Source organism: Crinia signifera, chromosome 1 (genome assembly GCF_055691185.1).
Source record: "Crinia signifera chromosome 1, ASM5569118v1, whole genome shotgun sequence".
Lineage (NCBI taxonomy): Eukaryota > Metazoa > Chordata > Amphibia > Anura > Myobatrachidae > Crinia > Crinia signifera.
The window spans coordinates 371,256,501-371,284,000 of NC_139217.1; the positions used below are offsets into that span (position 1 = coordinate 371,256,501).

General features: G+C 41.1%; 1 protein-coding gene across 1 annotated transcript in view; it reads right to left on the bottom strand.

Annotated features, from left to right (window-relative positions):
* DNAH10 (dynein axonemal heavy chain 10) overlaps positions 1 to 27,500 on the bottom strand; it is a 156,841-nt gene that overhangs the window by 21,301 nt on the left and 108,040 nt on the right. The window contains exons 54-69 of the mRNA XM_083150976.1: positions 26,782 to 26,862; positions 25,596 to 25,793; positions 22,965 to 23,126; positions 21,349 to 21,523; positions 14,692 to 14,873; positions 14,395 to 14,531; positions 13,368 to 13,585; positions 12,622 to 12,843; positions 11,982 to 12,129; positions 11,248 to 11,527; positions 8,304 to 8,533; positions 7,232 to 7,505; positions 3,256 to 3,360; positions 3,021 to 3,175; positions 2,308 to 2,462; positions 383 to 566 (exon numbers count right to left, since the gene is read on the bottom strand). Of these exons, the coding sequence (XP_083007102.1) occupies positions 383 to 566; positions 2,308 to 2,462; positions 3,021 to 3,175; positions 3,256 to 3,360; positions 7,232 to 7,505; positions 8,304 to 8,533; positions 11,248 to 11,527; positions 11,982 to 12,129; positions 12,622 to 12,843; positions 13,368 to 13,585; positions 14,395 to 14,531; positions 14,692 to 14,873; positions 21,349 to 21,523; positions 22,965 to 23,126; positions 25,596 to 25,793; positions 26,782 to 26,862 (2,906 nt within the window). The remainder of the gene's footprint in view (positions 1 to 382; positions 567 to 2,307; positions 2,463 to 3,020; positions 3,176 to 3,255; positions 3,361 to 7,231; positions 7,506 to 8,303; positions 8,534 to 11,247; positions 11,528 to 11,981; positions 12,130 to 12,621; positions 12,844 to 13,367; positions 13,586 to 14,394; positions 14,532 to 14,691; positions 14,874 to 21,348; positions 21,524 to 22,964; positions 23,127 to 25,595; positions 25,794 to 26,781; positions 26,863 to 27,500) is intronic.

The following is a 27,500-nucleotide window of genomic DNA, read 5'->3' on the forward strand; positions in this document are numbered from 1 at the left end:
TGGAGTAAATAAAAGGTTATACAAATGACAGAGTGAAGCAATTTAACTTGATAGCAGTTTCTGCCGTTTCTATGTTATAGACTAGAAATTAATTGATATACTGATTATATAAGAAGTGTCTCAAAATGTGTGGGGAGGGGGGGAGGGAGGAGGTGGGGGGGATTAAGCATTTGCAATAGATTAAGTTGAGTTTTCTGGGTGATCGAAAATAAATGTAAATCAATATTTACTGTAGATGTGTACATAATCCAACATAATCTAGCACAATAGCACTGTATATATGGTAGATTAATTTAGCAAAGCAAAATTATTTACTGTGAGTTAACCTAGCTGTTGAGAAATACAGAACATAATAAGAGGTCAAACAAGTCGCGTTACTTACTTTTTCCTGCCCCTGACCCATGGCAAGGAATTTCAAGCGATTTCCTCCAAAGCCTGACCTGTCTGCCAACTTCATGAGGTCACTGGCAGGATCAGACCCCGGACTCAGGATAAACACAATGGGTGAAGTAGGAACACTTTGTTCAAATATAGCTTCAAAGCTTATGACGGGTGGCTGGACATACCTATGGGTTGTAACAAACATTCTGCACTTAGTAAATGAACCTTAACGCGTGTGAGTGTGACTCGCCTGAGTGGACATGACACATGGGTAAGCGTGTGTTTTTATACTGGTTATGGACGGATTATCATTGTCCTGAAGGCTGCAGTGCTAAACAATGATTATTTCACTTTTGCCATTACAAACCATTAAGTGCCCACAGCTAAATATAGGTTGCAGGGAAGATACATTTACAATGGTTAAAAGACTAATCTAAGAAGACAAGTGTTAGCTGGCAGTTCTGCAGGGACCACAGAGAAGAACGGTAGTGATATAGGAGTACTGCGGCAATCTCATCAGATTACATTATATGTGAGCCAGTGGGGAAAGATCTACCATTCATTATATTTCTATTGGACTGCTGCACTTTCCAGCAGTGGCATGGTTACAGCAGGGACAGGGTTACAGCAGGGACAGGGTTACAGCAGGGACAGGGTTACAGCAGGGACAGGGTCACTGCAGGGACATGGTCACAGCGGAATGGGATCATTCGTCAGACTGCATTTAGGTCTACAGTCATTAGGTTGACCCCACTAGGTCGACTGGCAGGAAGGTCGACCTGAATTAAGGTCGACATGGGCCAAGGTCGACATGACTTAAGGTCGAATTTGCATAAAGGTCGACATGAGGAAGGTCGACTGGTCATAAGGTCGACATGGGTTTTTCACTGTTTTTTTATCCGAATGTCGACACAGTCGACATGGACACAGTTGGCAATGAGAATCGGACCCTTGCATCGCTCGCTTCGCTCGCGATGCTTCGGGCACGGTGCCTCGCTGCGCTCGGCACACTATTTTATTCTCCTACCACGCCCTAGTGGATGGTAGGGCATGAAATACCGCCTGTCGGCACATGTCGGCTCAAAAAACAGTGAAAAACCCATGTCGACCTTATGACCAGTCGACCTTCCTCATGTCGACCTTTATGCAAATTCGACCTTAAGTCATGTCGACCTTGGCCCATGTCGACCTTAAGTCAGGTCGACCTTCCTGCCAGTCGACCTAGTGGGGTCGACCTAATGACTGTAGACCTAAGTTCATTCTAATAGATGACCGCATCCCGTCACAGCAGGGACATGGTCACAGCAGGGACATGGTCACAGCAGGGACATGGTCAAAGAAGGGACATGGTTGCAGCAGGGACAGGGTTGCAGCAGGGACAGGGTTGCAGCAGGGACAGGGTTACAGCAGGGACAGGGTTACAGCAGGGACAGGGTTACAGCAAGGACATGGTTACAGCAGGCAACAAATAAATATTAAATGAGGTGCATGCACTTTGCCAGTACTATAGCTGCTCCCAAAGGTGCTTTATTCTGGCTGCCTGGTCATGCTGGCTCCTAGATGAGTGTTACTGTAAACTCAAGTATGTCACACTGCAAACAGCTGGCACGTTCTATATGTATCCATACAGCATCACATAGTTATATATAAATTACAGTGTTTTACCCACTGTAGTCAGAACAATAAAAAAAAACAATCCATTTAGACCTTCAATATACTTGGGGGTCATTTATCAACTGTATCATTGATGTGATGCAATGTAACTGTACACAGCTTCCAACAAGTGTAGCCATTGCTAGACTGGTGACATTGGCATTTTGGAAAGAGGGTGCGCATATATGTCCCCAGGGGATGAGCGTGACCGGACGACAGGATGCTGGCTGTCAATAGACTGCATTATATCATTCATTTCAGCTGGTTACTTACTTCTCTCCCATGGTGACTGTGACATAGTCTGTTACAGCCCTGTACACACGGTCGACTCTAAAGCATCTCAGCAGCAGCAGTTTTTGAAAGGTAGAAAGCTTGTCATTGTAGCCGAGAGGGAAGGGATACTGCTCCAGAGTGTCCAGGTCATACCACTAAGTACAGGAGCAGAAGAACACAATTGCTGATGTTTTCTGTAGTATACGATGGAAAATTACAGCAAACATCTGATACGTTGCTATGGGTTACAACACTTTTTCCTGTGTAACCCTTTTCTTTAATGACCTTTGTCATTATATGTGCAAAACGTCCTTTAGTGCTTCATCGGACACTACACATTTATTTGATCTAGTTAAAATGTCAGTTATGTTATCTGCTGCAAATTTAATATTTATTAAGTAATACAGATATGAAATGACAATACAATAGGATGACTGGTCATATTTGTTCTCGCTTAACCCTTTGAGTGCCAACATCTGCGCTAAAATTGCCAGCGTCGCTCACATTTGTTATATAAATTCAAATAAAAACCGTGGTGTAAAAAAATATTAAATTTCCTATATAAGGTAAACATTACATGGAATTATGATGAATATAAAGGTTTGCTTGGCAATTTTTACACCTCTGTTATCAAATTCACTTGGCATTCAAAGGGTCAAGTAATAATATTCAGCTTTCTGTGGTTTAAATGCGATAACTAAGATCTCACTTACAACTTTCCATTCCGACTCATGTCTCTCCACAAGATCAGGAAGTGACCCATACAGGGATGGAAACAATTCAGAGAGGCGGATGATGTCTTCCCATCCTTGGTCTGGAAGCCAAGAACATGGCTTCTTTCTCTTGCTTTTCTCCAGTGATATATTTCCTAAAGGAGAAAGAAGGATCTAAATACACCAAACTTAAACCAAAACCCAGATTCTTATAACGAGTCACAATAAATGATACCTTTTAAGAAGAAGTCCAGTTCCTCCTGTGGCACCCTGCCATCTGCTTGTTCTAGCTTTATAGTCATATTGAAGGAAAACAGCAACTTATGTCTCTCAAATAAGCCTGAAAATATAATGTTTTAAGTTTAACATCAATCATAAAAATCACATCATTTGTAAAAATGTAAAACTGTGACAGTCATGTGACCAGAAGTTTATTGCTTCCTCTTAGGTCCCAAATACAGTAAGCAGCTATAGGGAACCTATTCTAACCTACACTAGTCATTTGAGTTGCTCCAGTGTTTGAGTATTGAATTAGGAACAAAAATGTGGTAATTTACAGCAACTAGCCTTATCACAGCTATTGCACAAAAAGTGCAAGGAAAATGACTTTTCGCTGGTACTGTATGTATGCCACCATTTCTTTCTAACACCTAATGTATTCTATTGCAAATTCTCAAACATGGGATTACCACAATAATTCTATATACCATATAATATAGGATAACAGTATTTAAATGGTCAGAATAAAAATGTGTACACAAATGGCATATATATATGAATTTTGTTCACATGAAAAAAATTGTTTTTATTATATATTTGGTTAGTTATAGTCAATTTTACAAAAAGTTAATAAAAAAAGACTACTTCATCCTGCAAAGCTAAAAACACACCAAAAACACCCCTGCAAGGCTAACAAAACACCCCAAATACTTGTCCCATACCTTGTACCCCAATTTTCATGATTTTGCATTATTTGTTTAACATAAGCTACAAGTTATTATTGGCTAATTAAAAACGTCTAAAGTGCCTAATTACCCATTCAGAGGGGTATCCCCAGGGCCGGCGCTACCCACTCAGCAGCTCCTGCAAAGCAGGTAGGCGCCATGCTGAAAAGGCGCTGTCTCCCACCCTGCTCTGCTAAAGTTGCCTCAGCCCTCACTGTCACTGCCTCCTGCACGCCGCCTGCAGCGCCTGTCTGATAGCGGGCGGCAGTATGGAGAGGCTGAGCAGCTCCATGCACCGCACACACACTGTCCTCCTCCTGCGACCTGCCCCCTCTTCCTCACACTCACGGACACTTGCGCTGAGGCATGTAGCGCTGTCTGTGAATGCCTGGATGACATGTCATGTCCAGATCCGCCCCCTACCCATTGCTCCCTACGCCTGTCAGCTGTCAATCAAATGACGAACAGGCAGCAGCGCTGCCTCCTCTTCCTTCCCTCTTCTCAGTGTGCTGTGCCAGTGCCAGTCCTCAACACTCCGCCCCCTCTATTTCCTCCCCTCTTCTTCCATCTCCTCCTTCTCTCCCCTCCTGTCCCCCTCAGTCACGAGAGGGGTGTAATGGCGTCCTCAGCGTCCTGCCTACGCAGATAGAAGAGGAGGGACTGCACAAGAATTAAACAGCAAAAGAACAGTGATTCTTTTATTATACATGTTTATAGCAAATTTTTTAATAATTGTATATTTTTTTTATATTAATTTAGACACTTTTTAAATAATGGGCTGGGTTATGTGCCTAAAGGTGGCCATACACACTGCAATAGCAGCGTGCTATGCGATGTGTGCTCCTGCGGGCATCGCATCACATAGTACAAAAAGTAGGTGCTGCTTTCGGATCGCATCGCGATCTAGCCCATAACGTATGTGATTCTCGCAGCGTGTATGGGCACCTTTAGTGCCTGCAACATTTTGCGGACACACCACTGAGATGGTGTATGCATACATGTACATGTACCCGAGATCCTCCATAGGATCTCATGTTGCATAAACTCCCACAATCGGGCTGCAGTTTGTTGCAATGGCAATGTGAAAGGGCGCAAAATTTATGGTTTGCAGGAGGGCGCCGGACACCCTAGCACCGGCCCTGGGTATCCCAGTGATTTTGAACCAAATCCCTACATTTTTCACCTGCTCAGAAAAGGTGAACGCAGATTTGTGATAAAACCTGTGGAAAATGATTGTGGTTTAGTTGCAGACAATTTTTTGTCTGCGTTTTCATAGCTAATTGGGTACCCTCCCTAACCGAAGAGAAAATTAGTGTTGGTAGGTAATGATTTTGGTGAACAAAAGATTCCCAGCCCTGAGAGATACAGGAGTTATTGGACCGCTAACAGATGCACATTTTTTATAGTACAATACATAGCATAAATGTAGAAGTCAACATTGAAAAGTAATATTTTCATTAATAAGATTCTTATTAACTTTTAAAGTGTCCTTATCTTCCACAACACATTACAAATTAAATAATACATACCAGCCTTTATAACAATTACATGATTTTAAGATTTATGCAAACACTAGTTACCAGCCCATCAAAATGACAGAACAACATAACAGTAAGGTCAGTGTAGGTGACTGTGCGCGCCCAGCCTGGAGCAACACTTTAATGTTGTTTGGCATTAGTTAATAAATGTGAGCGCCTACATTTCTAAATAAAATACAAACACCTCTGCCACATCTGTTATTTTGTGGTCAGAATGTAATGGGAATAGATATCTATGACTTAATGCAATATAGCTACAATATATATAATTAAGAGCTAGCATTGAGAGTGTGCAGCAGTAAGCCGTAAACATCATTACTGCATATTATGCACCAGTCCTCTAGTACTAGCAAGAGACACGCATCCTATCCTTAAGCACCATACACACTAGCTGAACCCCACCGACACCGATATTGGCAGCTGCGGGGACCGGACGGGATGCAAGCGCATACACACTTTCCGTTGCTGGGGTAAAGGGAGAGACAGCGAATGGAGACCACGAGGGAGAGACGACCATGCTGCAGCTGCAACATGATTGTCATTAATGAGGACCTCCCTCGTCTGACCATGAAGGACAAGGAAGGAGGTTGTTAACAATGTGCACAGTCACTAGGCAATATAGTAAAATATATCATTCAGAAGGGCCCTTCTGAGTGACATCTTTTACTACATATATCGCCTAGTGCAGCGGTTCTCAAACTGTGGGTCCTGACCCTCTCAGCACAGGGTCGTGACTCCATGTTGCTGATCATCAGGCTGATGACTAATCTCTGTCAGTCTGAAAAATCTGTTGAATTGTCTGTTATTTTAGACTCCTCACATCATTCTGTGCATCCACAATGCTGCCATGTATGTGATGTCTGCTGACTACACATGTGATGTGATGACCTTCTGCAGTAACTTGCTGGGGTCCTATCATTATTTTTATTGTCTGATAGGGTCCCAGAGCAAAATAGTTTGAGGACCCCTGGCCTAGTGTCTATGGGGCATAATTGGGTGTGGATCAAAGAGTCAATGTTTTTAGGCCGACAGTGTGTAGCCACAAGGTCGTCATGGGGAAAATATCAACACAAGTAAAAGGTTGACATGGAAATGGTCGACACATGAACAGGTCTACATAATAGTTTCACATTTGTTTGGTGTTACTTTGTACATTAGAGAATGTGCAACTCCAATTAGTGTACCATGTTCCCTCACATAGCTTGCTGAGCCACATAGCACGTGAATGGTAAAGTATGAAAAAGTAAAACAATTTAAAATAAACAAAGTTTTCCTACATTGCCACTTATATCAACAGTGTGCATGTCCACCATATGTGGACTAGACAGTCAACCTATAATCCAGATCCCATCAAATTATTGTAATCCTGTAGAATGTAAGGAAGGGAGCAGAGCCCTCTTACCTCATTGGGGGGTATTCAATCTCAGACGATATTACTGCCCGGAGGATGTCAGTGATCTACACTCCCCTATGCAAGTTTAACATTGTTAAAAGTCGAATCTGCACTGTCAAAAATGGCCAATGAATTGTTGAATCTGCGGCCATTTTGAATATCGGTGGCTGTTTCCGCTGATGCACAGACTTTTTATGATTGTCGTAATCATTTGCTAAATCAAACCACGACAATGAAACTAGACCCAAACACAAGGCTTCCTGCACATTCCGAAAAAGAACAAGTGGTTTCCTATGTGAATTACAGTGTGGGCTGTATCTGAAAGAAAACACTAACCTGTGCATCCATAGTTATAAATGTTGAATGTCAATGTGTCCATTATGTTTTTCAACCTTTTGACCAAAATACCATCAGGCAAAGATTTCCGCAGTGATAGATCAAAGACAGCCAAGAATGATGACAGCGAATACTGATACATTGAGTTGACCAGTGCCATCTCAGACAGGACAAAGAAGAGTATGGCACCACGCTTGGCAGCTGGTCTATAACCATCTCGTAATTTATCAATGTCCACTGCAGTCCTCTCTGCTAGCTTCAATTTTTCTGATACCTAGTTGGAAAAGAAAATGTTAATCTATGACTAAAGGGAATGGGATCATTCGTCAGACTGCATTTAGGTCTACAGTCATTAGGTCGACCCCACTAGGTCGACTGGCAGGAAGGTCGACCTGACTTAAGGTCGACATGGGCCAAGGTCGACATGACTTAAGGTCGAATTTGCATAAAGGTCGACATGAGGAAGGTCGACTGGTCATAAGGTCGACATGGGTTTTTCACTGTTTTTTTATCCGAATGTCGACACAGTCGACATGGACACAGTTGGCAATGAGAATCGGAATCGCAATGCTTCGGGCACGGTGCCTCGCTGCGCTCGGCACACTATTTTATTCTCCCACCACGCCCTAGTGGATGGTAGGGCATGAAATACCGCCTGTCGGCACATGTCGGCTCAAAAAACAGTGAAAAACCCATGTCGACCTTATGACCAGTCGACCTTCCTCATGTCGACCTTTATGCAAATTCGACCTTAAGTCATGTCGACCTTGGCCCATGTCGACCTTAAGTCAGGTCGACCTTCCTGCAAGTCGACCTAGTGGGGTCAACCTAATGACTGTAGACCTAAATGCAGTCTGACGAATGACCGCATCCCGACTAAAGTACTTTAATATTACAACTGTAATAGTAGGTTGTCATTGTATGCTGTTGTTCATTATATTATGCAACTTTATACACATAGGCCATAACAGTAAATATGGAGTTAGTAGCTTACTAATATATAATGTATTTATTGCATATTGGAAGAATCAGAGTTATCTGTCATTAGACAGTAGTGACATTTGACACCTACCTCTGTAGCTTTGGACTTTGTCTCTTCCAGGGTATGAACCAGTTCCACATTATCCAGCATGTTACCGGTGGAGGTTGCAAGCTCTCTTAATAAGGAGTCTTCCAGGTCCTTTAATAACTTTTTATTCTCACTGGTCTCCAGAATAAGATTTTCTCTTTGCTCTTCCAACTCTCTTCTTTCAAAGCCAACAATGACACTCAGTAATTGATCTTCGAGGCCTTTCAAAGTAACTGAACATTACACAGAAAAGAGATTCAGAGTGAACACTGTGCCTGTTAGTATACAGTATATTGGTTTTTTTTGTACTGCAAAACCAATCTATCATGCATTGTACATAAAAAAAAGTATAGGCATTGCTTCCAAACAAATTAGGCCCTTTCTTCATAATTCAGATATATATTATGATTTATTCAATCTGGGGTATTCAATCTGGGATTTAAATTGTTGGAACGTCTTGACAGTCAGAATCCTGGGCCGTTTTCGCGCAGCTCAACTGTAACTCAGTTGGAATTCAATGTTCTGGCTGTCGAGTGTCGGAAAGTGGGCGTGTTAGCGAAAACAGCCGCGGATTGACGAAAAACGTCCATGATTTTGACAATCCGTAGCCGTTTTCCTACAAAACAGATCCAACTTGTTTTAAAGTCAAATCTATTTTTTCGTAATGTGCCATCGATGCTGTCAGAAATGACAGCATTGAATAGGCGACGGCCGCTATTTCCACAGGCCGGGAGTGAATACCGCCGTAAGTTTTTTATATATATATATATATATATATATATATATATATATATATATATATGCAGTACAGCTCATAGTTTATGCAGTGTTTGAGAGGCTGCATAGATTAATTGTCTAAATATATTGCTGCATAAAAAATAGTTTAAAAGCATGTTGGAAGGGGAATATTAAACTCTATCACAGGCAGCAACTGGGATGAACTTCTACTTGTAAAGAGACAGACCCCCCTTCCCCGTCCCACCACATAAAATCATTTGAAATCATTTGGTGTGGCAGAATGTGAATTCTGTCTCATTCTATCTTGTGTGGCATAATGTGAGTTTTAGCTCATACTGTGTGGCATAATGTGACTGTTGGCTCATACCTTGTGACATAATGTGAAATTTGGCTCATACTGTGTGGCATAATGTAATTTTTGTCTTATACTGTGTGGCATAATGTGAATTTTGTCTCATTCCATGTGGCATAATGTGAATTTTGTCTTATTCTGCTTGGCATAATGTGCATTTTGGCTCATCCAGTTTGGCATAATATGAATTTTAGCTCATGCTGTGTGGCATAATGTGAATTTTGGCTCATTCCATATAGCATAATGTGAATTTTGGCTCATTCCATGTGGCATAATGTGAGTTTTGGCTCATTCCGTGTGGCATAATTTGAATTTTGGCTCATTCCGTGTGGCCTAATGTGTATGGGGAGTATTGCACTGGGAGGGGAATATTTTGCATAGGGGGAGACGCAGGTAGATCCCCAGTAAGTAAGTGTACAGAAAGTAGATCCCAGGTTACAAAAGTCAGGCCACCCCTGTTCTAGAAGATAATATATAGAATCTAATTTGGTTGCCCATAGCAAAATCACATATTCAATAGAACTCCCATCTTAGTAAATAAACCCCCAAGTTTGCCTTGTTTGCTGCCCCTACCCATGTATGCCTTTGCCCCACCCCTCTATGTGTTCCTCTGTCACACGTGACCATGTGTGCCTCTGAATCCACCTTTGCAAGTGTGCCCATATTACACCCTGAAAAAGTATGCCTCTAACCCCTTAATTATATGTACTGCTCCACCTAACAAATGTTTCTCTGCCTACTTTCACTTTCTTTATCCCTCTTTGTCCCATTATCCCATCTGTTTCCCCACCCAATCTAGTTCACCTCCTTCTACAATCTTCGCCCACCATGTATTTCCTTTTCACACCACACTTTTCACCACCTCATCTTCCATTTATCCCCTGCCTTTACTTTCTGCTCTTATGCACGCTGTATGTAGAACTCTATTAGAGGTGGCGTGGATAAATTGAAATACAACTATGGGCGGTATTCAATGTGAATACCGGCGACGTGCAGCAAATCCTGTTTAGGATTCGCTGAACATTCACCACTGCTCGCTGCGTTCCGGAGCCTCGCCGGCTCCGGTATTCAACGAGTCAGGGGCTCGCTGCCCCTGACCGGCGAATTTGAGCTCCTGCGGCGGACGCCGCAGGGAGCCTGAGGACGGCGGCAGGCAGGGAGATGGAAGTCTCCCTGCCTGCCCCAGAACGTTTGTGGGGGGGAGGTGGGCTCCCCGGGAGCCAGGCAGCACAGGCTGCCCCCTGGGGGAGCCAGCAGGGGACCGGGTATATTCACTACACCCGATCATGAATATGTAATGATCGGGTGAAGTGAATATATGAATATCTAATGAGCGGCTCGGCTCCGGCCCCCTGCTGGCTGGTCTGTGTAAAAAAATATATAATGAATAAAAATAGCATGCCCCTCCTCAGAATAAAATTCCAGATTTTTTTACACCAATTGTAAAAAACAAAACACTTTATTTTAAAAGTTCACCTTCCACTTCACCATAAAAAGATAGCGATTGCTACTCTGTGAATCATGGCGAAAAAAACTTGAAATGTATTCGCCATCTGGTCATTGAATAGGGTGATTCACCGTTTTAGTTAGAAATTCGCCTTACAGCACAAAATCGCCATAAAAACCTGGCGAATCAGCCTCAATGAATACCGCCCTATGTATTACAACACACAATTGAGCCCAAAGTTGGCATGTAAGCACAACTTTCTATTGCAAGATGGAATCACTGTGGTGGATTGCATGGCTGAGCCTATTAATCAACTAGTACTTGTTAGAAACTAAGAAACACACCTATGCAAAGGCAAGGTACAGTGCACTATGTATTGAATAACTAGGAAAAGTGTTATATATCTTCACCTGTGTAATTGATGACCATTGCTTTACCAAACACTGAAGGAGAGTACTTTGGGTTTGCCAGCTTTGTATTTAGGTACAGTCTGAAGTTTGGATCGTAATCAACCTCTTTATCTCCCAAATAGAGAAACTGACGACCTTGGGCGCCTTTAATATTTTTCTCTAAAACATTGTCAATGACAGGGTCAATATATTCATCAACATCTTGAAACAGGAATGGGAATCCGTACTTAATGGCCATTTCTAATTGTTTCAAGAAATCAGGGTCATTAAAAGAGGAAATCTAAAAAAGAAAAGATAAATAAAATGTAATATTCAAATTTATTTCTTAGTATCAATTATAATAATTTTATTAATATAGCGCTCTTTCTCCAATAGGACTCAAGGCGCTTACCAGATAGAATGAATGTAATACAGTACAGAAACAATGAAGTACAGAAAAGCTTTTCATAAACAATACTTGAGGGAATGAAGAAAATGCTTGAGTAAATAGGAAAGTCTTGAGTCTCTTTTTTAATCATTCTAGATTGGGAACTTTCTGCAATTGTGGGGGGGGGGGGGGTGTTAGTTCCATAAAGTCAGAGCTGTATGGCTAAAAGCTCGACTCCCAGATGAATTACGGGAGATCTTAGGTTAATTAGCAATCAGTAATTCAGTTGCCAATTATCAGTTTATATCTGCCTAAATCAAAGTAACTGACTGATCCCTTATAATGTAATAAAACAAGTTAACCAAACCTTTAGGTTGTTCCTTTCCTCCTTCCTTTTGATCCAATTGAGTGCTTGCTGTTGAGGGTCTATGCACAATGGGAAGCGGCTTGCCCTAGTGGTCAGTATGCCATTTTGGACTGAGAGTTCATCTGGAGGTAGACCTTCTGAGCCCCACCTTCAGGAGAGTCACATATAACAGCAATCAGAAATTTAACAGAATGTCACAATGTCCGTTTGTCCATACAAATATAAATACATTCTGGGATACAGCAATTGTAAACTGTATTTATCTATAAAACATATTTGTGGTCATCTCTAAAATCTTTAATTATTTTTTATTTTAGAACTGCTGGACTATTTTTGGCTTTGTTAATAAACACAGGTAGTGTATCATTTTCATCAGATTTTCATGTTGTATGCTGATGTTCCAATATGTTGTTATTGAATTATGATTTTCTGAACAATTATGGCAAAATAAGGGCTTAATCTGCCTGATTCAGCGGCTTCGCTGCTTAGCGGCCCATAAACACAACCCACCACCCAGCCGAACTAAATAAGGTCATAGTCAGCGACCATCAAATGATTTCGCTCACCCCTTTGGAAATAAAAGTCAGTTTAGACTTCCAAAGAGCGGGTCCGCCATGTCTGGATTAACTTACTCACTTACCTGCTAATTTCAACATCATCAGTAAGTAAACTTTCAATCCTGAAGGGGTGACTCAGGGGGACTTCACGGTCCACTATGTCTTGCTGCCATTCTGTGTATACCATCTCTTTACGGAACTCCCAGTTGAAGGCCCCTTCATAGCTAAGGAATGCTGAGCAGAGTAAACAATCTCCAAGCAACTTCACTCTCCTCTCCTTCAGGTCTTCTAAATCATTTGTCCACCTAAAATAGACATATTAAAATTAGATGCATCATAGATAGCAAGTCTCTTGCGAGGCTATACACTTACTACGGCCTACATTTCCCAGCCAGGATAGGTTAGTCCAGTCGTGGAAAGGCTAAATGAATTATAAGTGCTCCCACGTCCTGGAAAGACTTTGATTATGTTCCAATTCATCTACTGTGTTCTGTTGCTCTGTGATTCTGGCTTGGGACAATAACCTATGATTCATGACTTGTGTAGATAACTGTCAAATTCTTTGTGCTATTGCTTATAGCTCCAATGGATTTACAATAACCTGCTGAGCTCTTATGTGGTCATTTAAAAATAAATCTACACATCAGCTTTTTAACCAAATAAAACAGATTGCTAATAGACATAAAGTAAGTGAATTGCAATTAAGTGATAGGACACACACAATTCCGATGAAGGAATTTACAAAGGGCACAACAAAGAGGTCAATGCGATAAAACTTCTGCTTAAAATAATGAAGGTTTTCTTAGCTTAAACTTCTTTCCAAACTTGCCTTAAATTCTCAGATCCCAAACCAGAGATCAATTTATCAGCTGCTATCAGCCTGCGCTCCATAATTTCCGCTTCCTTCTGCAGCTTTTGCTTCTCTGCTATGGCATCTTCATATCGTTGTCCCAGGGTTTTCAACTCACTCTGGATGGTGGCTAATTCCGACTGGATCCTCTCCAGGTCCCGCTTACTTATATAATAGTTCCGCTCCAGTTTTGCCACCTGCATTATGGAAAAGTTATTTCTTCTCCAAAATTTCCCTAAAGTACCAATATTTCAGGATAAGCACCTAAGTGGCAATGGTTTGGAGATCTTAATGTTAGCCGTATACATTGTAATGATAGGCAGACCTACTGAGAATTAGGTGGAGAACATAGAATAGGTGTTTCAGAGAGAAAACACAAATGGAGCATCTGAAAAAAACTAATTAAAAAATGTTAAACAGATATTTCTCTTAATATATCCTGAATGTACTGGAGAGGCTGCTATATACAGTGCTATACCGGCCTGTGTAAGCAAGCTTCTTACTTTTTACTATGTGTCTTGGCCCCTCCAAGCATCTATATTGGTCAAAATAGGTTTCTTATTATTTTCATAATAACACAACTTGAAAAAAAAACTAAACTACATTGCTAGATTGCCCTGATCAAGATGTTGTATGACACTGGTACATCTGTGTGAGACTGAGCCTGTATCTGTGTGGGCTCCAATGCAAGCTGCCTTCTTGTACCAAGTTCTGCTGTGCTTCATTTGCAGCTTGGAACATGTGTAAAACCTATTTCTGTGCTTATAAAAAAACGCAGCCTAGAACCTCTAGTACCTTGTGAGCAGCTTTTCGTTGCCTAATGCGGTTAAGACATAAAATAAGATGGTATGCTACTACGCTCAAGCATCTCAGTGGCACCCGGCATGTCATGCTGTATGGAATACAGACAACCAGTAAATGAGGATTTCTGCAGATGACTTAATAAAATAAAGTATTAAAAGAAGTAATAGAAAAAATACAGTCACTATTATTATCCATACTCTACCTTTTCTCTCTTTGGTTTGATCTCTTTAGCCACATCACAATAACCCATTACAGCATCGACAAACTTTAACATCCCCAGGCCCGCTTTACTAATGGCCTCCATCTCTTCAAATGTTGCATTGAGATTTCTTAAGAACCCTAAAGAAAAAGCCAAAAAAAAACATACAACAGATTAATGGCATGTCAGGGACTAAGATGATGTATAGCAAATATAGTTTAGCTAAAGTAATGGGTTATCATAACAGGAAATATATCCCTTGCAGACAGATATAGCAGATATACTGTATGGTCACAGTACCTCTGACTGTCTTGACTTGATTCTGGGTGATTGCATCAAAGTCTATCTCCATGAGTGTCTTCAGGAAATTTGGTTCCGACATCATTCCCTTTGCATTCTTCCAGCTTATCTCCTTGTACCCTCTCATCACCAAGATACACTCACAAACAACCTGAACTTGCCTTGGAGGTTTGGCAAATGTCCTTAACAAAATAGAAAATACATTTAATCTTTCCATGAAACAGTTATGGTTTAAATGACACAATAGACCACTGCAAGCTCAAACATCATGCTATACTACCGTACAATTGACCCAAACAACATAAACAGCTTAAAAACAAGTAACAATTTTATGCTTCATACCGACTACAAGCAAACAAACCAAATCCATAATTAAGCTTTCATAGACAGCTGTAGAGCTTAGGTTTGTGGTGGTCTAACTAAAGCATATTATAACTTACCTAGGACTTAATCTGTATAGGAAAAAAATATTTTATAGGCAGCATAGTACTCTGTTACAGCGACCCCCCTCTGATTCCTCAATATACTCTAATGTATAATACTCTAGTGCTCGATGCTGTTCATTTATATGAAGTAAACAAACATTCTTTATTACTACACACTACGCAGAAACACAAAAGGAAAGTTTGCACAGGTTTAGAATATGTTGTTGTATATTTTTCTCTGTGTGAATTACCTAATGTATTGGCATGTCATAAAAGGTTGATTGCCTTTGATTGGTGGTGCTCGAAAAGGTTTTTGTAAGAGCAGAGCAGCAGTGATTATGCCTTGATATAGGACTCTGACCATCATGATACGTTGTGCGCTGAATTGTCTCCATTTATAGGATGCCAGAGGTTTTTCAGATACTCCTGTGTCCCACTGCACCTTTAAGGGTAATTTAACCCTGTATTTTGACTATTTTGGGGAAATTTACCAAAATGGATTCGTAGAAAAAAGGTGTATTCGTAGGGAGAAATACACCTTTTTTTTACGAATTTGTATTTTCGGGATTTACAATCCCAAAAATACAACAAATCGTAGTCCTAAAGATGGAACATTCGTATTTGTATTTACAAATACGAATGTCTACACCATCGATAGAATACGACAGAAATCACCATTCAAAGAATGGTGGTTTCTGATTTACTAAGCAGCCGTACTGATAATACGGCTGCTTAGTGGTGTGAAACACCCACGCAAATACGACAGGAAAATAGAACACCATTTTCCTGTTCTATTTGCGTTTTAGCCTGCACGGATCAGTCAGATCCGTGCAGGCTTCAGTGTAAAAAAAATAGAAAAATAAATAAATTAAAAAAAAAACCGGCGTGGGGTCCCCCCCACAGCTGTAACCAGCACCAGGCTGAAGGAGCCGGGGCCGGTAATTAAAAATCAGGGAACCCGACAAATAGGGGTTCCCCGATTTTTAACAACCAGCCCCAGGCTCCTGCTCTGGGGCTGGTTCCCAAAATACGGGGGACAAAATGACTAGGGGTCCCCCGTATTTCAAGAACCAGCCCCAGGCAATACCAGCCAGCGGGTAATGCCACAGCCGGGGGGAGACTTTTTATGCAAGTCCCCCCGGCCAAAGCATTAACCCTACCGACCAGTCAGCCTGGCCAGGGGCCCTGGGGGAGTGGGGACCCCCCCAATAAAGGGGTCCCCCCCCTCCAGGACTTACCTGACCAGGCTGAAGCCTGGTGCTGTCCTCGATGCCCCTGGGCGGTGGGCATCGAGCTGATGGTTTTGTGTAAAAAATAGAATAAAAACCATTGTCTTTTACTGGTGAACTATGAGTCCCAGCAAGCCTCCCCCGCAAGCTGGGACTTGGAGAACCACAAGTCCCAGCCTGCGGGGCATTAAAGGGCCCGCTGGGTCTTGTAGTTCCACAGTAAAAGAAAGAGTTAAATAAACACACTGACACACGTGAAAAATAAAAGTTTAATACACACATTACACATACATACTGATACTTACCTTTCTTGATCCCGTAGGTAGCCCTGGTCCTGATGTCCTGTGTCGTCCATGTCGGCTGTCTGCGTCGTCCTCCAGGTCCATGTCGACGGTCCGTGTCGTCCTCCAGGTCCATGGCGGTGTCCGGGTCCGAAGAAATCCATGTTGGAGCTGTGGAAGGAAATCCTACTCACCTGGTCCTGCGCTGAAGAAGTCTTCTCTTGATCCGACGTAATCCAGGTAATCTTCCTGCTGTCGCCGGTCCCCGCTGTCTGCGCTGTCTCTGCATCGCGCTGAGGAGAGATGCTGAAGTTTCATATTCGGCGCCTCTCCTCAGACTGAATTCTATTGGCCGCCTAGCAGGCCAATCAGGAGCCGACTTTCTCGGCTCCTGATTGGCCTGCTAGGCGGCCAATAGAATTCAGTCTGAGGAGAGGCGCCGAATATGAAACTTCTCAGCATCTCTCCTCAGCGCGATGCAGAGACAGCGCAGACAGCGGGGACCATCGGAGGGTTACAAAGCAGTCGTATATGACTGCTTTGTAACTGATCCTCCGGAACACGACTTTGCATACGACTTAAACAGTCGTATGCAGTCGTAGGGAAAATACCAATACGAAAAACTAGGTTTTTCATATTGGTACATTTCCCCCTTTATGTCTAACAAGAGGTGCATTTTATTAATTAAAAAAAATACCAATTAAAAAGTAATATTTTAAATACAAACATACACAAGTATTTAAATAAGAGTGCTTCCCTCAATAAATGTTGTGTTTACTTTTTTGCCTTTTTCTGTTACTATGTATTTCATAAGAGGGTGAGCAATGTAACTTTCCAACTTAACTGTGAATGTAAAAACACAGAAAGGAACACACCTACCTATATGGCTTTTAACTTTCATATGCTCATATAAGGATATTATCCAGCCATTGTGGATTTCTATTTTACATTAATGCTATACTATTATCACCTTACTGACAGTAGGGCACATGGGAAAACATTATAGGAAAGATATACCTTAGCCCTATCCATATGTTTACACTCCACAATACTCCACTCACATTAACACCTCACAGCAACGCACATCAGAGAGATTGTCACATGGCCGAGAGATCGTCACATGGTACTTACATTCTCCTTTGATGAGCATTTGGTAAGAAAAAAATCTTATTCCACCTCATGTACAACAACAAAAACTCTACAAAGATGATCACAACACACTACAGTTTGCATATCTAACCTTAGTATAGTAGTACAGAGTACAGAGGTGATGTACATGTGCATCTAATTTCACAAAGCAGGGCTAAAATAAGATTTTGTATTATGGAGTATGATGATTACAAAGAGAGAAAAGGCCAGGAAAGGAGAGGGTACAATTCAATTGTGTCTCTCCGTTTAATTATGCCCAATGAAGCGGGCAGACACATTTGAGCTTGCAGCCCCCTGTGCCGGTGAGCTGAAATGTGCAAAAAGTGACCAGGTCACTTTTCAAGTAGTACCCAGCACTTTGGTTGGGTTTAGCTGTTTTACATGGGCGCAACAAGCTTGATAAAAAACAATTGAATATCACCATCTTGAACGTTCATCATTTTATATGGGAGATTGGGTGCAACAGACCACTGAAATCGCCACCCAATGAATTGGGTAGCCCTGTTTTTATGTTTTGAGCTTTGAAACAGCTTGATGTTTATACTTTTCAGAGTGTGCATTATCAGCCTCTGTATAGGTAGGAGTGTTTCTAGTTTATGGAGAGAATCTACAAGAGTGTAGATGTTGCTCTAGCAGCATACTGTACATACAATTTTTGTTAATAAAGTTTATAATTAGGACACAGAGTTGTGCCATGGCCACCAGGAGCGCACTATGATCAAGTGTGCTGTGCATAGAGTGTATTAAGTGGAAAGTATAACATTCAGAAAGACATGGGCCTGATACACACATCCTGGATGTCATTTACTCACACAACAAATACAGTATATGCAGAACCTGTGTAAGACTAGAGGGGTCAGGGTTGCTCTATATCGGCATCATATACAAGGTACGCCAACTTTACACTTATCTCCATGTTTCTGAACACTTATTTTGCTTGTAAACTAAGAATTTCATCTTTGCCATCACTATTAATTTAAAAAAAATCTCTAACAGAGCAGAAACAACTTTCCATTTTATTTACTTCAAAGAAAAACAACTGCTAAAGCATACACAACGAGCATAATATATGTATGGAGGCAAGTAGTTCTCAAGTAGTCAGTGATGCATTTGCAATTGTCCCAGAGGGCTTCTAGTGCTGGCGATAGTTATCCCCATCATCACTGCACTTTCCCTGACTGCCCACAGATAATAACACTTTCTTTCCGTTACACAATCACTCCTGCCCGTACTTGCCCTACTTTAGTATACCTCTTCCCTCCCCATCCCAACTCTCCAGGCAAAGATGGGCATATGTGCCCAAAATCAAGCAAATTGGTGTAGGTGTCTGGTATATGAACGTGCACGGTAGTTTGCAATCTGACCCAGTGCTCACTCTGCATCTGCCTCAAAATGTGTAGACTCAAGTGTATAAAAACATTATACAGTACATAAAACAAATCTATCAATTGCAGCCCTAAACAAATAAAATAAAACAAGTAATTAGTATATAAAAAAGTGTACAGTATATATTTCATTAATCATACAGCTCACTAATAACACATAATTTTAAAAAACTAACGTGGGTACTTATGTAATATCTGGACTCCCGTTTTTCTTATGAGACCGCGTCCCCTCGCGGGGCTCGCTGCGCTCACCACGCTTCGGGCACGGTGGCTCGCTCCGCTCGCCACACTATATAAAATCAACTCCATGCGTAGTTGGATAGTAGGGGTATGAAAAAATGGGGTGCATTTAACATGGGAGCCCAGATAATACATAAGTATCCTAACGTGTTATGTTAAGTGCACTATATGGAATAAAAATGAGAAAAAAATTATACTTTAGGGGCCCATACACGAAGCAATGTGCTCTATGCATTTTGAACTAGATTGCATCGCATCTAGTTCATAACGAATGCAATGTGCTACAGCAGCGTGTGTTTTGTACTAGATGTGATGCGATGCGATCTATGCTGCACATACTTATTGTGCTATACGATGTGATGTGTGCAGGAGTGCGCATTGCATCTCACAGGCAAAGTGCATGGGCACATTTACTGCTTGTCTTTCTCTTACCCAGTTAGTGCAATGATTTCCATTCACCCCACATATCTAGTACTCCGGAGTACAAGGATACAAAATATGTGTAAAATATACAAGGGATGGTAGAACTGTTTAGTTTAAAAATGTCATTTCATTCAACTGCATCTACATTTAATGTAATGACTGAGCATATACCAAATCTCCCCTGCTTATAGATTCAGTGGATCTAACACCATCTGACATGTCAGCCACTGTTCATTATTTGTTACACTAGTATAGCCATTCCGACAGGAGACAAATACTCACTACACTGGTGGAAATTGGCAATTGTGCGATAATTTTTTGTGCTTCCAATGCATACAATGCATACAGGTGGGCAGTGACTGCAAGTGATGACTCCTGACCACTTCAATAGAACCCATGGCAGTACAAGTATATTCTACAAAGTGTGACCACCATACTGAAGATTTAGCATAATCAACACAGAGGGAGAGACAAAGGCAGACTCCAAAAGGTAGTCCGAACTGCAGAGAAGATCATAGGGGCAGACCTTCCCTCTGTCCAGCACCTGTACCTGTCCAGAGCAAAAGAACAGGCAACGAAGATAGTCAAGGAACAACTACATCCTGTCCATGGCTTGTTTAACCTGCTGCCTTCAGTCAGGCGCTACAGGGCCATTCCCACCAGTTCCACCAGAAGCCTAAAAAGTTTCTTCCCTCAAGCGGTTCACCTGCTGACACTTGAACTTCTGAACATCTCACTGTCTAGTCGCGCCATAAGCCTTTGCACATAATCTAACACTGTGTCCCCATGAAATATCTTTCTGTATGACTGTGCGTGTCCCTGACCTGTTTATATTGTTTATTGTTTATACTGTATACTGTTTACTTGTTCCCACTCTGGCTGTTGCACAGCAAACTGAAAACCAATTCCTAGTATATGTAAGTATACCTGGCCAATAAAGCTGATTCTGATTCTTATGAAGATTAAAAAAGTTAATCTTCATAATGGAGATTTCTTCCTGTGGTGATTGTGATGATTCTTCAGTGGTCACACTGTGCATGTGACACTCCTCAATACCATTTCACATTACGGTGTTATGAGCCTCATTCAGAGATTTGTTATATAAACTCAATGTTTGCACAAATCTCAGATGTCTTTTATCTGCGAATGTGCAGAAGCCACGCTGTGTATGGGCAGATCTTGGTCTGCAATGCAGCTCACAGCTCTGCAAAAGCCACAGTATCACTTATTGCTGCTTACATTTGGGGCAGCAAATGGCAGCATTCCAGAGGTGTGTCTGCCCTATTTTCTGGGTGTGCTGGGATCCTTGGATGTACAGTACTTTACTGGCTCCAGCAGCAGGGCTACTTCAGATGTCCAATGATCACACAGGTGAACCAATGCTGTGTCTTTAGACACAGCAGCTGATCACAGGAGCCTGTAGTGGGCGTCATATAACACAAGATGCACTGTGCATCTATCAGCCACTACAATCATCCACTAATGTAGATACATTTGCTCATACATATTATAAAATCAAAGCTACCTGATCTCAGTAACATCAGATCTGTCCAATTTCTGCAGTTCCAGTTTTGCCGCCTCCAAGATGGGCAAAGCTTCTGCCAGAGAACTCTCCGCATCCTTCTTCTCCACCGCAATCACCTTATTCTGCTCCTCTATTTCTGCAGCCTTCTCTTCAGCAAGCTTTCGTTTCTCCTCAGCTATAAAACAATAACAAGACTAAAACTGTGAGAAGGAATGAGTGAGAGGGGCATACGCAGGAGGCCTTCTACATGCCAATGCAAATGGCGACCAGCCCTTAACTAAGGAAAACTATGACTGAGGATTCCTCCTTCTGTTAAAAAGAGATGTTATGCAGGGAGGGTACAGGGTGCATAGGTGGGCAGATGCAGGGTGCAGAAATGGAAGATGCAGGGATCAGAGGTGGGAGATACATATTGTGTACGGTGCTTAAGACTCACATTGTCAGGCACTTATACACACATACATACAGAATTATTCATAGACAATCGAGTGTGCTTGTGTGTACCCCTCCCATCATATAGGGTAGGAACACTGTACTGGCTCCTCCATCCCCTCCTCCTCTCTCCCTATGCTGCTGGCCTGTCAGTGTGCTGAGTAACCCTGTCCCCTCTGCTTCTGCATAATGGTAGTTACAGCACTGCCATAGACCAAAAAACAAATATAGGGTAGCTTCCCAGCGCTAGTTGGATCCAATGAATAATAACTGCTCGATATTCCCGAGTGGATATCCTATAGGACCACACTGACCTTGGTGTTGGTCCCTATGTGCACAAAAAGGTATCTTTACTGGCTCAAATTCACAGGGTCTTGTACACTTCTATCCAAACATGGGGAGATTACAACTGACCTGATAGTAGGTCCCTATATGCACATCGCGGTTTCTTTGAGAAGCTCCAAATCTCTGTGACACACACACACTCTGTTGCAGATAGTACTGACCTGGTAGTAATGCCCTATGTTCACATAGGGGTTTCTTTGATACGTCCCAGCCAGCACAATAAGTTCCCAGAGTTGAGTAGCGTGCTTTCCAAACACTGGATGGTTTATTGCGAATATAAAAAATTTCCAATTCAGATAAAATGTTTAAAAATGAGAACAGGATGGGGAACAGAAAACTCTGGACAGCCACCACAAATCCTTCTCATCCGGATTGAGTTGGAGAAAGGTGGGACCGATGGAAAGGGTCTATCCAGGAGTTGTCTGTGTCTCCTTCCATACACACCAACGCGTTTCAAAATTAATCCTACCTCAGACACCCTGTGAATTTGAGCCAGTAAAGATACCTTTTTGTGCACATAGGGACCAACACCAAGGTCAGTGTGGTCCTATAGGATATCCACTCGGGAATATCGAGCATTTATTATTCATTGGATCCAACTAGCGCTGGGAAGCTACCCTATATTTGTTTTTTGGTATATGTGTAAAGGAGTGGTGCTCCTGGTTAGCAATCCAGCTGCGGTTGAAAGCGCTGTCTAACTGAGAATCTATCTTGTTTCAATTGTACCACTGCCATAGAGCCTATACAGTAGAACAGAGGAATACATTTCTATTATTTTTGCCAGAGACAGTATGCATGCTCACCATACTCATCTTTCTGCATGACTGTGTATAACTCACCAACTGCAGTGTTGACTGATATCTCATCCAGTAACGCTTCACATGCGGCCGATTTCTCGGCTAATACAACCTTCTGTTCAGCCAGCTTTACATTAAGCTCAGCCAGTTGCACAGTAGCTTCCTTCAACTTGTCTAGACCCCCTTCCAATCGTTTGCACTGTGCTGCAATAAGAGACCATATAAAAACGTAAGAGAGGCTAAATACCAAATACGGTTGTAAGTACAATACATTTTATTTCAGCATCTTATTATTTATATTACTATATAATCATTTTCTCCATTGGTCACTAAAGTCTGTGCAAAGTGTTATACATATTTGCAGTATAACAAGGGTATGCAATCTCCCTATTCAATGCTGTCTTTAGCGACAACATTGAAGCGGGATCACGGCAGAACAGGTCTGACTTTAGAAGCTGTTGGGCCCGTTCTGCCGATAATGGCCGTGGATTGTCGCGATCCCGGCTGCAGATCGACAATCCACGGCTGTTTTCGTGGCCACGGCCCAATTGTGCAGAGCGGCAAACGGGACATTGAATCCCGCCTATCGTTCTGCGGTCGATCAGACCGCAAACCGGCCAGGATCGACAGCCGTGATCCTGGATTGCATAACCCCCTAAATCTTTTGGGAAAAAACTACCATCATAAACTATAGAACTACCATCATAAACTATAGATGATGGGCTCCAAATAACCATTCTTATATTAAAATTACCCCTGAACAGCAGTGATGTAATTAGGTGTGGGCTGGAGTGCATCAGGTTTTTACTGTGCCATTTTTATGGTTACAACAATGCAAACATTCCACTTCTCATCTAGGGTAATCCGATTTACCCCACTTCACATTAAGTATGTGAAGCTGTAGGAAAGTGCCAGGTGATGGTAACAGCACCAGAGGAGAGGTTGTTTGGAATGGATCCATTGGAGGCAGTGAGTAGTTTCCAGTACATAGTGTTGCACTGACAAGTATAATGTAATAAAGGTGAGGAACACATGAGGTGTATGGATGAAGGTTTTGGGAACATGGAGGGGTTTCTGTACAATACCATTTTTGACAAAATCCAACATGTCTTTATTTGTCTTTTATGAGGATAAAGACACGTTGGATTTTGTCAAAAATGGTATTGCACTTTTCCTTTCCTCCTGCTTCACATATGTTTCCAGTGTGTGTTTATTTTGTGTTTTAATATACAAATTCAGCCAGAAATGTAAAGAACCGTATTCAAGGGGCTCAATTTTTAATTTGACCTGGGCGCTATTAATCCTAATTATCCCTGTAGCCAACAGTAATAATGATAATATATTCATTAATAAAATGAGCTTCTAATGATTTGCATAAATGAAGAAACGCTTTCAGGATAGTTCGGTACTGGGGCTCTCTCCCTATATTCTGATGACACCCTACTGACATTGGGATATTCAGATAAGCTACTGTATGGGAAAAATGTACTAAGATGGGAGTTTCACATGGGATGTTGCTATGTGCAACCAATCAGATACTATTATCTTCTAGAAGGTGCTAAATAAATAAATAGATTGTGATTGGTTGCCCATAGCAATATCCCATCTTAGCAAATTTCCCCTTTTTTATTTAAGAAGTGTACTTGTTTATGTGTAGTAATACATTTCAAAAATCACTATATTTGAACCATTATTCTCTCTCTCTACATACTGAATGGAAATCCTACAAAATTGGGTTAATATACATCCCGATGGTCATTAAGCACAATTTTCTGATCCCATATATTCCCATAAAGAGGATTAAGGGTTTTTGAGTCTCCAAAATGTATTACTTTGATGTATCTGTTTACAATAACAATACTTATACATTAAAAATAATTACCTTCCGTTATATGTGGATTCTTAAATTATTACACTAGAAGGCAATTGTTTCTCTCTCTCTTTTTATCTATATATATATATCTATATACAGGTTGAGTATCCCGTATCCGAATATCCGTTATCCGAATTATTCGGAAAACCATACATTCCAGAAAGTGGAAAAAAAACGTTTTTTTGCTAAAAACTCACTGGGGACATTTGTAACAGCCCTACTGAGGACATGATATGTAACTGGCACTATATATGTACAAGAAAATGATTGCTTGGCCTTCAAATTCAATATCTGAGATAGTACACAAATTTTGTTTCATGTTTTGAAACCTTGTTTTTTGAACAAATAAAATATATTTGTGTGCATTTCATGTGGTAATAAAATATATGTGTGTGTATTTTATGTGTTTATACAGCATAAATGCAAGATACTTCAAAATACATCATTTAAATATTAAAATATTCCAGAATACGGAATAATCCGCTATCCAAAATTCTCCTGGTCCTGAGCATTTTGGATACGGGATACTCAACCTGTATATATATATATATCTATATATATATATATATATATATATATAGATATATATATATAAATATATATATATCTATATATAAAACTACTAAGCCTGCACGAAGCAAAAGCTTTGAAAGCTAGTCTGCTACCTCCTGTGTTTGTGCATGTGTGAGAGAGATGCAGTTTCCATCTGTGCCAGCAGATGGCAGTATTTAGGAGACTCACGGACACTAGACTTATATAGATGATTTTTTTTTCCCCAAGAGGCCACATTCATATCTTACCCAGATTAAACTGATTCTTTTCTTCCAATAACTTTGAATATGTGTTGATGAAGTCCAGATAATTCTTTGGGGTGACATAATTGCTGCGTCTTAGTTTCTGCTGGAATTTTTTGCTGAATTTCCCCACAGAATCATGCACCATAACAACATGGCCAATCACAGGCTCTAAATGCTGAGATGGGATCATTTCATTTACGCCTGAAACATGTAAAAACAAATATTTGAAATTAATATTTTACAATGACTATACTTTATACCTGAAGCTCACTAACATTTTCTGCTGATGGCAAAAAGATTTAAGGGGGTATTCAATGTGGGACTGCAACTGTCAGAACGTCCTATCAGTCGGAATCTCGGGCCGTGAAGTCGACAATCCAAGGCTGTTTCCGAACCAAAAAAATCCTACATATTTAAAGGCGGATCTGTTTTGCCGAAATCCGCCTTCAATGCTACTGGAAACGGCAGCATTGAATAGGCAGTAGGCACTATTTTCCCTGTCGGAAATAGCGCCCGACATTGAATATCGCCCTATATCAGTTTTCTGATGTAAATAAAATTATACAAATAAAACTTTTGCCTTTAGTCATCTTGGATTAATTATTATTTAAGTGTATGAATTTATAATATTGTTTTTACTTGTGTATTTTATATTATTGTGCATTGACCAATTGAGTATTAAACATACACTTTTATTGTTATCTGGCAGCCAATAAAAAGCTTGAGGAACGTTTCATTGCACAATCATGTGTTTTGCCCTTACAAGCACCTGGGCAGGGGTGGCTCTAGCATAAGGCAGCTGCCTAGGGTGCTGGGATCTTGGGAGGGGAACAAGGGAGTCTGCCTATTACAAAATTAGGGATGACTGTGACAAAGTCCCCTTGATGTACAAAGGTGGTGGCTGTGGAACTTCTAAGCTGGCACCTCAACACTTTCACTTGAGGGGCTGGAAAGTGGGTATTGGTTGTGTGAGGTTTCCAGGGGTGGATGGGGTCAAAGGGGGAAGGGTAACAACAACAGTAGACTAAATATTTGCTTAGGGTGTCGAGAAGCCTTTCGTCAGCCCTGGTTGTAGGTGGATACAGCAATGTTATCACGTGTACAATACATCTTTGTAACATCCATGAGTATCAGCACAAATATTTAAACATGGTTTTGCAGAAAGTGCTGTAAGACTTAATCAACTCACCTAAAAATGATTTAGCAACAGCATATAGAGCTTGTGGTGGCCAAGGCAGGAACCAGTCAATTCCAGTATTATTCACCAAACCTTGACAAATAAAACACACATTTCTATCCTTAATTGAATGCATTATAATAGATGTAGGATACAAATAATTCATATACATTTTATATTCAGTTTCCCTATATAACTCTGTATATTAAAGACAGCCATGTGCACTGCACAGAGCTGGATTAAGAACCTTTTCATAGTAGGCTACAAAGTGACATTGAGAATGCGATATTGATAAATAGGCCCCTATGTGTTTTAAAAGGTAAAAAGAGTGAAGACACTTGTAACTAACTTGCGAATCAAAATGGTAACAAGCACTGACCCCTAGCAATGAGCATTAACTCCTGGCAACAAGCATTCTCCCCATGGCAACATTTTAGTAGCTCTTCAGGAGATTTATTTTGTCTCTAATAGCTTATGCCCAATTAAGATAGGAGACCACTGGTACTGAATATTGGATATGTCAAAAACTGTATATGGAACAAAACTTGTATTGAAAAAAAGCTGTGATTGCTAAATTGTAGCATTTTGTGTGCAGACTCAGGAGTAAATTTACTTATGCTTCTAATGTGACAATGTAATGTTGCCCATAGCAACCAGATTTTGACTATCATTTTCTAAGAGACAATAGGGAAATGGGATTGCAGGCAGTCTAGGGTAGAGTAGGCAACTAT